The sequence below is a fragment of the Leucopleurus acutus genome (assembly GCF_964270905.1).
Source record: "Leucopleurus acutus genome assembly, chromosome: 9".
NCBI classification, from domain to species: domain Eukaryota; kingdom Metazoa; phylum Chordata; class Mammalia; order Artiodactyla; family Delphinidae; genus Leucopleurus; species Leucopleurus acutus.
The window spans coordinates 58,084,602-58,102,168 of NC_139144.1; the positions used below are offsets into that span (position 1 = coordinate 58,084,602).

At 43.3% G+C, this 17,567-nt stretch overlaps 1 protein-coding gene across 6 annotated transcripts in view; it reads right to left on the bottom strand.

The window, feature by feature from the left end:
* OSBPL3 (oxysterol binding protein like 3) overlaps nt 1-17,567 on the bottom strand; it is a 208,773-nt gene that overhangs the window by 12,876 nt on the left and 178,330 nt on the right. For all 6 annotated transcript variants that reach the window (XM_082845877.1, XM_082845874.1, XM_082845879.1 and 3 more), the window contains 3 exons: nt 7,373-7,436; nt 4,335-4,413; nt 2,544-2,688 (listed from right to left, as the gene is read on the bottom strand). In XM_082845877.1, coding sequence (XP_082702003.1) covers nt 2,544-2,688; nt 4,335-4,413; nt 7,373-7,436 — 288 coding nt within the window. The remainder of the gene's footprint in view (nt 1-2,543; nt 2,689-4,334; nt 4,414-7,372; nt 7,437-17,567) is intronic.

A 17,567-nucleotide genomic window follows, 5' to 3' on the forward strand; every position in this document is an offset into this window, starting at 1 on the left:
CCGGAACAGCTATTTCCTGGCTGTCACTGGGGCCCTGACTACTGCAGTTTAAAAGAAATGTAACTCATGTAATTTTTTTATCTGAAGGAACTAGACAATCCTTTGTAAACCAACAAATTTTTTAACCAAGTTTGTAAACCAATCAATTTTCTGTTCCTCCTATTAGTTCCCCCCACCTCCCCCAAACCAGATCTGTTCACCTAACTTATAGGAACCTTATACAACCCGTATTCCCACTATGAATTGGTCCTGGTCTGAGACCAGCTCATCTTGGCTCAGCCTTGTGTGTTTTACATATACAGTACCACATTGCAGCCAGCAGAGGGAGCTCTAACTCCCTAGTGTTGATTTTTAAACTTCTCCCAATTACATGGCTGCCCTAAAAATCTCTGCAAAAGACCAGAAGGCATTACTCCATAAGTCAAAAAATCCTACTACTATTTTCAGCCAAAACAGAATCCACATTTGGAAACCAATCAAGTTGAGTGACATTTCCAGGCCATATCTGGTAGACTGGCTTCCCCATTCCCACCAAGTCTGTGGTAAAAATGGGAGGAAGGGCAGAGTACAGCAGTACCCCAGAGCTGAATCAGAAAGGTAACAGTGAGTTCTCTAGTCATGTAAAGATGGGGGACAGGGAAACAAACACGGTCCAGGCTCTTCAGTTTATTCTAAAGCAGGAGTCAGATTTCCTCTTTAAAGATATTTGCCAACAAGGGGAGGCAGTCACGTTCCACAGGCAACGGCTGCCTCTGCTTTCAGATTCTCTTTCAACACCAGAGGCACGTCTAGTGTTCTAATTCTGTTCGTCTCTCATCACTATGAAAATTTGTTCCCTGGTCCTCAGTGGACGAGTACCAAGTGGTTGGTAGAAATGGGAGTGGAGCACACTTCTGTGGGGAAAATTCTGAAAACAAGGCGGCTCTCACCTGGATATCTATCTATCTATCTATCTATCTATCTATCTATCTATCTATCTCCCAGTTATTTATGTCCCTGCTTCAGGTGGCCTTTGCTTCTTTTTGTAGAGAGCTTAGATGAAGCTTTCACGGCAGGGTCATTTGTATTTTACGCCAAATCACTACCAGCTTTATGTCTATCTACAACCCAGTTTGACTTATAGGATATAATAAAGACCCCCATCCACCTCTCCATAATGTCCCCCACCTGCTACAGGTGGTGCAGAGAGGTACCGTGTGAAATTCCACAGTTAGAACCTAATCTCTTGGCTTATGATTTTGATCTTAATTAAATGCAAATATTCCTTGAGGAAGGTAGCACTTTAAGGCCATTTTGTATACATGAGAATTTTAAGGACAAGAGGGAATTTCAGGAGGAAGAGAAGTTGGGGAGAGGGCTCAAATCAAGGAATTTGGAAAGCTGGAAAGGTAAGCAGACTATTCCAGGCTCTCTGCCCCAGGAGAATCTGTGAATGTTCATGAGCCTCTGCTGTGTGCTGGGCACCACTGCCAGGCACTGGCCACAGCAGTGGGCAAGACAGACCAGGCTTCTGCTTTTCTGGAGTCAGGAATGGCAAGGAGGGTGCGGGGAAGAGAAAATAAGCAAGTAAAGCAACAGCGAGCAAGCTAACTGCAGATGGTGATGAACGCTTTGAAGAAAATGGGGTACGATAGAGGGTGACTAACAAGGTGGATGGAAGGATCTGGGGAGAGGGGCCTGAGGAGAAGGAAATGGAGAGAGAAAAAGAAGGCCAGTGCAGCTCGAGGATGGTGAGCAAGAAAGGGAACGAGGGGTGGCAGGAGTTGAGGTTGGAGAGGAATGAGGGTGGAGTGTGTGTGTGTGTGTGTGTGTGTGTGTGTGTGTGAGTGAGGGGTGGTGGGGGTGAGGAGTGCAGACTCTGAGGAGTGCAGACTCTGCAGGCTTTTGCTCTGAGAAAGATGGAAATTGTCAGAGGATTTTGGTCAAATATGGCATGACTTGCATTTTTAAAAATTGTGGTAAAACATATATAACATAATATTTACTGTTTTAACCATTTCTAAGTGTATAATGGAGTGGCTTTAAGTACATTCACAATGTTGTGTAACCATTGCCTTATATATCTCCAGAACGTTTCATCTTCCCAAACTGAAACTCTGTACCCATTAAGTAATGACTCCCCATTCCCTCCAGTCCCCAGCCCTTGGCAACCACCATTCTGCTTTGTCTTTACAGATGCGGCTGCTCCAGGTACCTTACATAAATGGAATCATATCTGTCCTTTTGTGTCTGGCTTATTTCACTTAGCATAATGTGTTCAAGGCTCATCCGTACTGTAACATGATGACATGTTTCAACAGGGTCCCTCTGGCTGCCACACTGAAGACAGACCACAGGGGAGTAAAGGTGGAAGGAAGGAGGCCAGGAGGGGCCATGGCCCTGGTCCAGGTGAGAGAGGTGGGGCTGGGACCAGGGAGCACCTGGCATTGCTTGTCTACTGGCACAAAAGCGAAGGTGAAAAACTTCCCAAGACACCCTGTGCCCTGAGGCCCAGCTCTGCCGAGGCCTGTCCAGCGCCAGAGCTCACAGGCCACCCAGGTTACCTTTATAAAGTTCACTTTGCAGTGGCAGGAATCATCATTCACGTTCTTGATAACAATCTCTCCATAGTGCTCGATCCACCTCTGCCCACTTAAGATGTTATGGATGCAAGAGGTCACTTTGTTCCACTCAAAATGATCTCCAAAACTAAAGGAAGAAAAAGTGAAAGTAACAACTACCAGAGCAGCCAGCAGCTAATGCAGACGAGCACTGCTGCTTAAAAAACAAGTCCTGTAATGAATCACTCATCCCTTCATTAATGGAGCCAACACCGACTGAGCCGTGCTGGGCGGTCTAAGAGCTTTCCCCTCTCAGGAGGCTGGGAGGTGGGTGAAGGTCAGACCCAGGAGGCTGCCAGAGGCTCCACTAGAAGCTGGAGGTCTCCTGGAACAACCCACTCTGTCCTGTGCCAGAGGAGACGTGTCGAAAGTCACCGAACTATGAAAGGAGAGTGGCAAGGGGAGGGTAGAGGGGTTTTCCACAATGTGCTCTCTACACACATACATATATGTGCACACACACGAATGTGTACATACAGGCGCACACATGCACATATATACTTATGTATACACACGTGTAGGTGTGTATATTTAGGCACATATGTATACAGGCAGATCTCGCTTTATTGCGGTTTTTACAAGTTGAAGGTCTGTGGCAACCCTCTGTAGAGCAAGTCTATTGGCAGCATTTTTCCAACAGCATCTGCTCCCTTCATGTCTATGAAGTATATAAAACATGACTTTCATAAGCAATGGGAAACCAAAAAATTCATGTGGCTCACTATATCGTAATATTTGCTGTATTGCAGTGGTCTAGAACCAAACCCGCAATCTCTCTGAGGTGTGTCTGTATACATACACACACACATATATATTTTACATATTACTCTTAAGATACGTATATCTTAAGTCTTTTACAATGAGAAGGTATTCAGATATGACTTATGGAGTTAAATAATAATCATAAGGATAATGGTAACAAGACCAAACACTTAAATGACACATAATATGTGCCAATTACTATTTTTTTTTTTTTTTTGCGGTATGAGGGCCTCTCACTGTTGTGGCCACTCCTGTTGCAGAGCACAGGGTCTGGACGCACAGGCTCAGCGGCCATGGCTCACGGGCCCAGCCGCTCTGCGACATGTGGGATCTTCCCGGACCGGGGCATGAACCCGTGTCCCCTGCATCGGCAGGCGGACTCCCAACCACTGCGCCACCAGGGAAGCCCGCCAATTACTATTTTAAGTGCTTTTCGTATCTGCTTAACCTTCGCAACAGTCTTATGAAGTAGATGGTTCATTATCCCTGTTTCATAGATGAGAGAACTGGTGATCAGAAAGGTTAAGTAACCTGCCCAAGGATTTGCAACTAGTAAGTAATGGTGTTAGCACAGGAGTCCCAGTAGCCCAGTTCCAGAGGCCATAATGATTACCATTTTCCTTTATGAATAAGTATCAATAATCCCTGAAGATCAAGGCCATAGCTTTCTTTAAAAATTTTTTTGACAGTGAGGCAGGACAACAGTGCTAAAGAAATATTATCATTCTTAATTGTGTTAGAAAGTAGAAATGTATTTTTTAAAGCCCCTACTTGGGAACTTTGGTGTCCAGGAAGCATTTCCATTAGAGAGAACAAAAATGTGAGACTGTCAAAATGAAGAACATTTGAAGCTACTGTCAAACACATTAACAGAAAAAAACACACTCAGCACCACGGGGGACAATGGGAATCCTGTTCCTAAACTTTGGCCCTAAATTCTATAAAGTTCCTAACCACAGAAGGAGAACTTACGCTGGCAGAGTCACATGGGTTGTGCCAATGGGAACAATTTCCATGGATTTGCCCCAGAATTTGTTCTTCCATCTCATGTCTGAAATGAAATAATACCAAATATTACATATTTAGCAGGAGAGCTAGGTAGATCAAAGCGTTCTTAGGCTGGATAAATGATCAACCACAATATAGGACAATCTCTTCATAATAAAATTCATTATTATTCAATATAAGTAGCAACTGAGTACCTGGAACAGCATCAGAGAAACTAAAATTATAAAGTCCCTCCCTTGGAAGAACTCACAGTGGGAAAGGCATACAGAAGTGAAAATGAGTAAGGCCCCCCAGAGAGGCACGGGCCATAACTGGGTATGTTGTAAGGTGAAATGGAACCAGAGAAGGAAAGCCCAACATGCTTGGGGAAGGCATCAGAAGAGGCTTGTCTAAAGAGGCCGCTTAAACTGGGCTTGAAGAATAAACAGTTCACTAGGCAGAGAAAAAGCAGTTTAAGGCAGAAGACATGAGAAGACACGAGAGAACAGGGTGTGGTTCTGTCCTCTGGGTCTCAGACTGTTTAGAGAGAAGAGTAGAAAAACAGCTTGCGTGCAAAAAACAGCGGGCTCTACAAGCTTGGCTAAGAAGTCTGATTTGGGTGCACTGGGGGAAATAAGGTTTTGTTTAGACAGAGAATTGATGTGATGAGATACAGACTTTGCCAAGATAATTGGCAGCAGTATGGAGAATGGAACAGGAGCAGGAGAGATGAGAAGCAGGTGACCTGTATGCTCAAGGGATAAATGAGGATGAAGTGAACCAGGACAGGGGTGGTAGGGATGGAGTAGAAGGGAATGATCCTGGAACCATTAAAGAAGCAGAGATAAAACTGGGTGACAAATTAGATGCTGATTTTGAAAGACGGGGAGAATTTGTGGATGATCTCAGATTCTTCCAACTTGCATGAATGATAGTGCCATCAGAGAGACAGGGAATAGAAAAAGAAGGGCAGAGGCAGACGATCCCTCTGGCTGCTGGGTGACAATACACAGACCATAGGGGAGCAAAGATGAATGCAGGGAGGACAGTAGGGGGTCACGGCCGTGGTCCAGGAGAGAGGTGGGCTGGGACCAAGAAGCTCCTGGGCACATATTACATGATTCTATTTATATGACATGTCCGGACTAGGCAAATCTATAGGGACAGAAAGAAGATCAGTGGTTGCCTAAGGATGGAAGAGCTTGACAGAAATGGGAAGGTGGGGGGTGGGGGTGGGGGGGAGCCACTAAAAGGTGGGAAAAGAGGTTTCTTTTTGGAGTGATGAAAATGTTCTAAAATTGATTGTAGTGATGATTGTACAGCTCTGTGAATACATGAAAAACCACTGACTTGTACCTTTTAATTAGGTGAGTTGTATAGCCTATAAATTATATCTCAATGAGCTATTACCCCCCAAAAGATAATTGGTTGTTTAAAGCAAATTAGTAACAATGTATGACAGGGTTTATAACATATGTAAGTAAAATGTTTGTCCACAATAGCAAACGTTGGGGAAGGGGAAATAGAAGTACACTCTTGTAAGCTGCCTTTGCTATATGTTAAGTAGCATAATATCACTTGAAAGGAGACTGTGATATGTTAAAGATATATAACATGAATCCTAAAGTAACAACTAAAAAATGGAACAAAGAAGTACAGCTAATAAGGCAACAAAGGATATACAATGGAATCACAGAAAATAATTAATCCAAAAGAACGTAAAAAAAGAAGAAAAGGGGAACAAAGAACAGATGCAACAAACAGAAAACAAATAACAAGAGGCCAAATTTAAAACCAACTATGTTGATAATCACAATAAATGTAAGTGATCTAAACAACCTAATCAAAGGCAGGAAAATGTCAAAGTGGATAAAAAAAAGCAAGATTTGGCAGTCGTGGGCTTATGGAGACACGGGATTGCCCAGGAAGAAGCTGATGAAGAAGCAAAGGGAGTGGAGGAGAAAACTCTGATTGATGTAAGGAGCACACAGGAAGTACTTGAAGAAGACCCCTCCCATTACCTAATACCTAACTTAAAAAAATAATAATAAAGTGCTAACAAGGTCAATGACACAGCAATTAGGAGGTTAGATATCTTATGGGAATTATTTCCAGAGGGTTTCGGTGAAAGAGAAGTCTCCAGTCAAGCTTCAATTTTAAACTTTAGTAGCAAAGACTCAGAAAGGAAACCATGGTACTTGTAACCTAAACTGGTAATATTGCGTCCAGAGAGAGAAACGGGATGGCTACGAACTGGAATGGGGGAAGGAAATTTTTTCACAAAATACTCTTTCTCATCTTTTAAATTTTATAGATGCATTAAAAAAAAAAGGCAGTGTGGCATATCAGGTGTTAACCAGTTAGCAGAAAAGAATCTTTTAAAAAACTGACATGTGCTCATTGTTCAAAAACCTGGGATGCTCAAATTTTCTTTCTATAGCACCTTCTGACTTTGGGATAAATAACTTAACAAAATTAATTAATCCATTTAGGAAATATTTGCAGCCTTATTTATTCTTCAGAGCAAGCCATCCCTTCCCAAATTCAAAATATAATAAACTGAATACAGGAACAACCCCAAACTGAAAAAAAAAGTCAGCAATGTAAAATTTCAGGAATAAAATTTAAAGCTTCAAAAGCAAAAGAACCGTCTGCTGTCTAGAATCTGATAAATAACCGTAAATATTTAATGTCTTGAAATACATGAGGCATTTCAAGTGGCCACGGAATGTGATAAAGGAAAAATTGTAGCAATAAACCATGGTGGTGGCCCAGACAAAGACTGAGGATTTTGAAAGAAGAGAACAACTAAGTTATCCTCCAGAATCTTGAATTTTGAAGTCGACAAACGGCAGTTATTGTTCAGAGGTGAGAGGCAAGAACATCAAGTGGTACAGTTGCTTCCAATGAGGCCCAAGTCCAGGGCCCACTTTTGACCTTAACAAGCGTTTACAGTAGTTCCTGAATGAAATAAATTATACCATTACACAAAAGGACAGAAGTCAAATATACGAGCACATTACCTTGCCAGAAAACAAAATTTCCAGACTCAGCGTGACATGCAGAAATAGGTGGATGGTGGCTGACCTGATGGAAACAAAGGCGAGGAGACAAACAATTAACTCTTGTGTCTCACGAAATGCATTCTTTCTCCCTTGCACTGAGATGTAATACGATTGCAGCGTCGAACCGAACGGAAACTTGTTTAGTTTCCCTTCAATAAGTCTGTCCTCAAGAGGGTGCTCCTGACATAGTCAGCTCTGTCTTGCTCAAATATGTCAGGAAAAAGCCTGTGAATGGAAGCCTCCAGAAGCCTGGGGGAAAAGCAGCCGAGTGGTGAGTGATGAGGGTAGAGACGTGTTTTGAAAGACATGAAAACAAAAGCAGAGATGCAAGCGCTGCCCACGTATAAATCATCTAATCTGACGTTAGCTGCCAAGGTCAAAATCAATGCTATTCTGAAAGTACCCACAAATGTTTTAATTAAGATGTCAAATAGCAGAACCTTTTAAATGTTACGTAAATATTCCTAAGCAACACACAAATGCTCTTTGGCTCAGCAGATTTTACTCTTTTGAAAACTCTGCATCACATAGTGCAGCCACTTTTTATTAAATCACTGACGAGAAGATGAATCCAAGATAGTTTTTTTAAAAAAAGAATGTTTTTATAAAAAAAAAGAGCTAAACAATTATGGAAGAAATGTTATTCAACTGCTAAGAAAAAATTTTTGTTCATAAAAATATCTTGAGTAAATATGCAAATTACATTCTAGAAGAGAGAGTCCCGTGTAACAGAGACTGTAGCTCATTTCCCTGCCTTTTATCACTGAGGTCATTACTTCTGTTTTATTCACTAATGAAGAAGCTAAAGAGAAAAGCCTTCTCAGTTAATTTCCTCATTATCTCAGTAACATGCAAGGCACGAGAGCAGTATATGTGCTGTTATCATAATCCGGTATTAGTAAAACCAGAGTAATGCTGCTAGCGGCGTTTACAGAAATTTCTCTGACTTAGCTGGTTCTTGGCAAAGGTATCTTACATTTAGGGCATTTGGGCCAAAGTCATCATATCATACATGAGGAGACTGAAACTAGAAAGACTAAGTAACAGTAACGTTTCCCAGACACACTGATAGGGAAGAAGTAGAGGTAAACCCCAGCATTTTTGGTTTACAGATGGTTTTCAAAGAAGTTTCACAAAAAAAAATCCTTAAGCAGCCACACCCTGTTTTCAAACATATCTTATCAAGAACTCAGTATACTCAGAACCCAGGTGAACAGGTGTGGCAGGAAGTGGGGATGACCAATCCACAACCACTCGCCTTGCTCTGGACCCTGGACTGCAGTGAACACGGAACACAGTTTAAGAACCACTTCTGTGGCCCCCCTCCAGGTGGAGAACGGCAGGGACAGGATCATCGTGAGTGACACCACACACACGTTCAACTGATGGGAGTGCAATGGTACCAGCCTGGCTCGGAGAAAAGTAGGGACAAAGATGTCAACAGGGCAGGCATCTTTCAGGTCTTGATGAACATAAATCCCAGATCCAATATGAGGTGGGAGGTGCACATTTACTGTCCCTTGATGGTCTTAATTCTCAGAGGCCTCTTGAGAATGTGAGCCCCCTCCCCGTGCCTATGTGCTTTTCAGCTCAAACACTGACTTAGAAACCTCACTCCTAAAATGCAACTCTCTGCTTTCCTTCATCTTCTTCTTTTTCAGTCCAACCCCCTGAAGATACTTTATATCACAAACCGCTACACCCCTGTTTTCCCTTCTTTTCCCACTAGCTCTCAACAAAAACAGCGGAGTTAACTTTTAAACCTCAGGATCATATAAAACTAAACTAGGGCAAGACAACACCAACCCCTCACTTCTTCACTCTACCTGCCCTATCCACCCCCGAGTGGAGGGGAGAAGAGCTATGGAATGTTCCCCTGTCCCATAATGTAGGCATATTTTAAAGTAGATTATTATAAAGTAGATCATATTCATTCCCACAGAAATTATATAGTAAAAAATGTAAAGATCACAGCCTTTATCAAGAATTTGGCATTTTATAAGTCTGGCTAAATATAAACATCAAAGCAAAATACAATATATAAAAACTATAAACTCTTCTGTAATAATTTAAAATCCCATAATACAAGGATAAATATACTGTCCATATGAATTATAAAAGAAAGCCTATCATACCATAAAGTATACATATGTCCCATAAAATGCTAATTTGACCTTTTTTTTTTTTTTTGCGTTACGCGGGCCTCTCACTGCTGTGGCCTCTCCCGTTGCGGAGCACAGGCTCCGGACGCGCAGGCCCAGCGGCCATCTTCCCGGACCAGGGCATGAACCCGTGTCCCTGCATCAGCAGGCGGACTCTCAACCACTGCGCCACCAGGGAAGCCCTAATTTGACCTTTTAAAATGATTGTGTCAGATTAATGAATCAATGCTTAGCAAAGTGCCTTTAGATGGGGTCCAAGGGCTGTTTTCTGAATGCATTAATCTCAACATTGAAATATCAGTGATTTGGCTTATTTCTTTCTGGCTTAAAAAGGCCTTTGGGAGTGATTTATTTGGTGTACATGGCTTTTCAGAAGTTTACAAAGCTTTCCAGGGAAATTAAGTTGATGCCTTATTTTTCTTTGATATATTTCCTCACAACAGGTTATTTATTCATGAAACACTTCTGAAGCCTCTGCCATGTGCTGCATGAGTTTCAGAGAGTGAGGGAGAGCTTCTGAAGTCCCACAGATCTAGAACCTAACTGCAATATCATCTACTGGCTGTATGACCTTGAGTGTGTTTTAAAACCCTCTGGGCCCCAATTACCTCATCTGCAAAATAGCGCTAGTACCACTGACTTTGCAAACCCAAAAAGATTAACACATGGAAAGTGCCAGGATCATATGCTGGTATGGAGTAAGCAGAGATTAAATTTTAACTTTTTGTCATGAGTGGTATTTCCACTTAGCTCTCACGGTCACCTTGTGTCTTCATTACCCTTATTTTATAAATTAGGAAACGGGTTCTTTCCAGTGAAGGGCCTGCCCAGTGTTACACAGTTAATCAGTGATGAGGGTAGTGTTTTAAACCCAGGTCCTCGGACTTCAAATCCAGTGCTGTTTCCTGCGATGCCTCAGCTGCTCCTCAATGACTACTCTCAAAGTTGGGCTCTGGTCCCTCCCCAGAGCCTCGGCACACCATTAAGGTCCCATCTCATGGATACTTGGAGAAGGAATCTTCTGAGTCTGACCTTTCCAACCTCTCTCTCATTTATTTCTTTGTAAAATGAGGTCTGAGAATCCCTCTGGCTTCAAAATGCTATCATTCTAACATCTGTTTTCTTTGAATCCTAACATCAGAGGCGGCAGTGGATGCCAGCCAACTGGAGAAGATTCTGTTAAGTCTTTGATTAATTTTAATACCCACGGAAAGGGGGTAATACACAGTTAATCATTTAATCTTTGTTGACGGTAATCTCTCTAAAATCTACCGGAATAGAGAATAATGTGCACAATCGAACCTGTGTTTGCTAGTACGGGATTTGGTTGAGTTTCTCTTCTCATTACATTGTAACCCAGGCATAGAAAGGCACTAGATTTTGAGTCTGAACTGATTCAGCCCCGCAGTAGACGCTGTCTGTTAGTCTGCTAGCTAAAGCCACTTTAGACTAGTTTTTTAGTATCTCTCTCCATCACTTCCTCTCCATTCCAATCAAATAAGAGCAATTTCTGACTGGTAAGGATTCTCAAACATTCAGGAAATTAGTTTACATGGTTTTTATTGTGCAAATATTTATATGTATCTTTTTTCTACAATCCCAGAGTCAATGAGTTCCCATGGTAGTTAAGAATTCTTGTAATTTATCTGTGTATCTGAGGTCTTTCTTCACCCTGACCTAATCATTTGTGATTGATGCTTTGAGAATGCACTTTATATGAGGTGGGTGGTAAGGAGAGGAGAACATGGGTCAAGAGTGCATTCAATATGTGTGTATTTTGTAGGTTTTTCTTCTTCAGATTTAGAAAAATAAACCCTTAAATACATCAATTCTGCAGCTCTCCAGAGGCATAACTATAGAGTCCTCCTAGTTCTGGACGCGTCTCTAACCATGAAGCGCTGCTCGTGGAAAAGAGAACAAGTGGCAGGTCAAAAATCACCCACGGAGGGGACCAAGGCATTCATCAAACATTTGCTGATTGCCTGTGATGTGTCAGGCACTGTCTTAGTCACTGTGGATACAATGAGAAACAAAAGAAACAAAAATCTTTACCCTCCTGGAGTTTACATTTTAGTGCAGAAGTAGGTGAGACAGACTGTTAAACAAATAAGCACATAATCTGTCAGTAGTAAAGGAGAATAAAGCAAGGATGAGGATGGAGGATGGCAGATGGTCAGTGGAAGTATCAGATCAGACAGGGTGGTTGGGGCAGGACTCTGTGATAGAAACCTCTGAGGCTAAGAGAAACAAGGCAGTTAACCACATGGATAGCTGGGGGAAGTATGTCCAGATCAGAGGACACAGCCACTACCCAGGGCTGACAAATGCCCGATATGTTTTAGGAGAAGCAAAAAGGCCAGCATGGGGCTTCCCTGGTGGCGCAGTGGTTGAGAGTCCGCCTGCCGATGCAGGGGACACGGGTTCGTGCCCCGGTCCGGGAGGATCCCACATGCCGCGGAGCAGCTGGGCCCGTGAGCCATGGCCGCTGAGCCTGTGCATCCGGAGCCTCTGCTCCTCAACGGGAGAGGCCACAGCAGTGAGAGACCCGCGTACGGCAAAAAAAAAAAAAAAAAAAAAAAAAAAAAAGGCCAGCATGGCTAAAGCTAAATGAGTCAAAGTGGAAGGAGGCATGATATCTGGGGGTGGCATATCGCAGGGCTTTGTGGGCCATAGCCAGGACTTGGGATTTGATCCCAAGTGACTGGGAAAATCGTGAGAGCAATCACTCTGGCTGCTGAGTGCAGAATTGGCTATGGAAACAAGAGACCCGTTGACGAGTCTATCGCAACAAGCCCAGTCATTGATGCCGATGGCTTGGGCTTGGTGGCCAGCACCAGTGGGGTGGCAGTGAAAATGGCTGGTTTTGGAAGGAAGATCCTAGGATTTGCTGATGAATAGGACGTGGATTATAAGAGAAAGCTATTAAGGAGGATGCCAAGGATACTGGCCTGATTTTGGGGAAAATACAGTTGCCAATTATTTTCTCTGCCCCTAAGTTCAGAGTTAAGCACTTATTTGATAAATACATGGTTTCTTAAAAAAAAAACAAAACCAAAAACTACATTAAGTAATGACTAGAAATGCAGAAGCACTGGTTTAGTCACCTTACAGTTGACTTATTGCTTATTTTATTTGAACAGCTTGAATTTCCCCTGATAATGTCTTTAAACAAGCTGCCACTTTAATCAGAAGTACATAACCCTGCCCACTAGTAGATGAAAGAACTATTCAGACGGGTGATGTGGGTGTGCAACGGGGTGGGGGTGGGGGAGTGATAAGTAGGGTATTTTTAAATCCAGCCAAGAATGTTCAGAGTTCTGATGAGTAACAGAAAAGGAAGAAGGGCTGAACCCATGAAGCAAAAGATAAAAGACTTCAATTGAATCTCTTACATTTTAGTAACTCAATAACTTTGCTCAGCTTTGCTGCCAGAAACTCAACAGTAGTGGCTGGGTGGGTAAATGGTGAAGATGGCTTGAGCAGTGAGCTGACAACTGAAGTTCCAGGTAATTAGGAAAAGCCACTTTTAGACAATAGCTTAACTGCTTATCCTTTATAGACACCAACTTCTGTACTTTTGTTCCCAAAGGTACAAAACAGAGAAGCAGAGCAAACTGAAATGAGTTTTCTGACCCGTCCAGTCCCTGATGAAGCTCCAACCCAGGCTGCCCGAGAACCAAGAATCCTGCCAGCAGGATCCTCGGTCCCTGACAAGGCAAAGGAAGTCCGTTCCTTCTGGATTCCCTTGGAAAAAAAGGAAACTCCTCCCCTGAGAAGGTGGAACAGTCAGAGGTTAGCACATATGACGGGAATGTTTATGATTGATTCCTGAATATTCCTTGTTCACAAAGGCCACTGCCCAGCCCACAACGGGAGTTGAGAACAAAGCCCTACGTGAGTTTGGAGGATGAAAGACCCCATAGTCTGAACAGTGTACAAAAGGCTGTTTTCACATCGGCAGCTGGTGACTCCGGCAGCTCTGAGCACTAAACCCACACAGAGACACCAAAAAAAAGGTGAGGGAGAGAGGATGCTGGCATAGAAACAGAGGGTGCAGCTGAGGGCCGCTGGAAGGTGCCGATGGGCCTAGGCGTCGGTTTCCTCACCTGTAACGGATCCTCACCCCACTTGCCACACAGGGGTATTGTGAAGATCAAATAAGGTCCTGCGCAAGCTTGAAAAGCAAAAAGCACCCTGCAAGCATAATACTAGTTAACTGATAGGAGGAAAACTTGAACAGCAAATGCTTTCTCTCGTTTCTGACTGCACGAGTCATTTTGCTCCTGCATTTTTGGGTCTTCTGCATGAGATACAAGGTAAAGGGGGCAAGCTTCCACATAGCTGAACTGCGCAGTAGTACTTACTTCAACTTCCTTAATCACCGACGACTCCAAACATCCCCATACCCACCAAACCCACAAACCACAAAACCTAAGGGCTTGGAGGAAAGGGATAGACATCACTTTCCAAATCACCTGACTCTGCTGTCTAGAAAACTCAGTAGAAAAGCTGAGTTAGCTTTGTTTCTTTCCAGGTCCTTTCACTTGGAGATATGATTTCCATCAATGTCCTCCTTAGAATAAAATTCAACCCCCAAATCTTAATTCGGGGTCCTGTTCAGTTTATTATATTAGTCATTCAGCAAGCTCTACTTATTGTAGAGAGATACAAGAAAGCAAAGAAGCCCCAAACCCTGAAAGCGGAAGTCCATCACCTACACCTAATAGACAAGGGTGGAGTCACGCTGTCTCCGTAACGGAACATCTCCTGGGTCAGAAGCAGAAGGAGCCAGACTGGCAGGTACCAGCATGAAACAGAATAAATGCTCTGGCACTCTCTTTAGATGTGGTAAATTAGAAAGCCTTCATGCACAACGGGTCGCCAGGTCAGCATAACCAACAGGGGCGAGGGAGGGAATGGGGGAGGCTGAATTGATGTTTCTCCTGCTGGCTGGGAAAGGAGGGCCCTGGTCAAAACCCTTTTCCCTTCTGCGGCAGTGGACAGCCTGCCACGTTGAATTAAATAGCCACCTCTCCTTCTCACTGTACACTTACCTGATGACTACAATTCTGTCTTCCTAAGTAGTCTATGGGGAAAGCATCACTGGTCAGGCTGACCAAAGCCATCTGGTCCCCACGGCAGGTCTATTTTTCATGCTAAAGGCATAGAGTAGCATTCTGGTTTACATGTGTCTCTTATAACCTTAGCTAGTGTGATTCTGTCCCTGAGAGGCTCGTCCATTCTCAGGTATATTTAAAGAATCAACTCTCTAGCCCATAAGGCTAAATTCAAGACAGATGAAGTGGTTCCCTCACGATCAGGACTGTTGGTATCCCCATGGTGAAGCCAGCTGTGAGGACTCCTGGGTGCCTCATGGCTTGCTTTGTGTCAGAGACTCACCAGTGACATTATGCCACCTTCAAACCACCTGAATCAGTACAGTAGATATAGCACATCTTATTTCAACACTCCTCTAAGTGTTCTTAACACTGTATATTAAAAAGCATTTTAAAAGTTGCCTCTAAATATAAGAGCAATAACCAGGTACTGAATGTGCTTTATATATCAATGTGTTATTTCCCTTACCCTTCCTGCAACCTATGAGCAAAGCATGATCATTCCTATTTTACAGATAAAGGAACAACTGAGTTTCAGAAAGTTTAAGTAGCTTATACAAGGCCACACACAAAGTGGCGGGGTTAAGATTTTAAAGCAGGTCCATATTACACCCAGCACGCCCTATGCTACTAACAACGGCCAGATCCCTTTCTTGCTTATTTCCTTAGGATCCATTTCACGGAACTAAAGACTAACTTATGTAATGCTGTTTCTGTCTCTGTGCACGTGTGCCCAGGAGCTCTGCTTTCTCTCTCCCTGCCACCACAGTGGAAGCACGTGCAGATCCTGAATCAGCCCTGCCCCATCAAGGGCTAGTGGGATTGAAGCTCAGCTTTACAACAAGCTCACGTTACTACTCTTTTCTTCTACCTATTCTTCCTGTCCTGATTGTCTGCTGTAGTTTGGAGCTATTTTCGGCCTTTGTTTTTTCACATGAGTGCATGTAATACCATGGTAACCAAATTATATTTTCATTTATTCACATTCCATTTTAGATTTAGTGTTTAAATAACCCAGTTGAATTGGAATCAGATTATCTTACCCTTTAACTACTGATTTAACCCCCTACCGCCCCAATATCAGTGTTTAATTTCTCGTTTTAGCTGCTAACTGGAAAGAGATTGAAAATGTGCTTTGGGATTATTGTATAGTCATTTTCCTTTGAGTTTCAGAGAACGGTGCTCGTAATTCACAGTTAAGACAACCACCATCTTCATAAGTCTCTCAGCTACACAACCCTCCCCTTCCTACTCCCATAATACCAGTCCACTGATAAACAAGGCAGCAAGATAACAGAAGGAAAATAATGTTTTAGCAACCCATCCCTTTTTCCTCAGTTTTCTAAGAATTGAGAGGGGTGAAATGTATCAATGATGTTTCATGTTCCCAGGCTGACATTTAGGGATATACAGAGGGTAGACACACTCAGGTGCTGCCTTAACCAGATGGGAGAGAAATGCTCTTTATTTTCAGGCAGGATGCACTCTATTTTAGCTAAACAATTCCTTACTGACAGAGGTTTTCGATGTCCCCAACATTCCACTATGGCAAACCATGCTGTCATAACGTCAATAACGACAACAAACCTTCATATAACACTTTATATACACTATATAAAGTATATACACTATATACTTCAAGTGCTCTAAGTGCTAGTGAAAGGGAGAGCTGAGATTTGAATCTAGGCTGGCTGACTCCATAGATACTGTTCTTGAATATTATTCTCTGTTAACTCAGGCGGGAAGGGTCTTGTGCAACCTCCTTAGGGAACTCAAGCTGCGTAAGCATAAGGTATGTCCATCCACTGCATAAGGGACAGGCGTTCTTGTCTGCCCCCAGTTCCCACCCACTGCAGTATCCCAGCACCTGGAACGGTGACAGCCAGGTGGTATAGTCTCGACAAATATTTATGGATGGAATGAATAAATACACGAATGAAGGATTCCTCTTAAATTAAAATCAAGAATAATGTGTTTATTTGGTGCTTCCCCTTCTGAAGGGGGTGCTTCTGCTCTAAAAGGATGATTCAGCAAGCTAGGGTGCACACTTCCAATCTCTAAGTTGCAGTTGGGCAAATGCTTCGTGCTTTAAAAGTCCATCCCCACACACTTATACCACAGAAGTCCACCCACTGGAGTGAAGGCTCTGAGCCCCACGTCAGGCTTCCCAACCTGGGGATCGGGCAACGGGAGGAGGAATTCCTAGAGAATCAGACTTTGAAGGCAAGTGGGATTTGACTGCAGGACTTCAACAGGACTGGGGGAAACAGACACTCCACTTTTGGAGGGCACACACAAAGTAGTGTATGCATCAGGACCCAGGGGAAGGAGCAGTGATCTGAGGGGAGACTGAACCAGACCTACCTGCTAGTGTTCGAGGGTCTCCTGCAGAGGTGGGGGTGGCTCTGTCCCACTGTGAGGACAAGAACACTGGCAACAGAAGTTCTGGGAAGTACTCCTTGGCATGAGCCCTCCCAGAGTCCCCTATTAGCCTCACCAAAGAGCTCGGGTAGGCTCCAGTTTGGGGTCGCCTCAGGCCAAACAACCAACAGGGAGGGAACCCAGCCCCACCCATCAGCACTCAAGCTGATTAAAGGTTTACTAAGCTCTGCCCACCAGAGCAACAGCCAGCTATACCCACTACCAGTCCCTCCCATGAGGAAACTTGCACAAGCCTCTTAGATAGCCTCATCGATCAGAGGGCAGACAGCAGAAGCAAGAAGAATTACAATCCTGCAGCCTGTGGAACAAAAACCACATTCACAGAAAGATAGACAAGATGAAAAGGCAGAGGGCTATGTACCAGATGAAGGAACAACATAAAACCCCAGAAAAACAACTAAACGAAGTGGACATAGGTAACCTCCCAGAAAA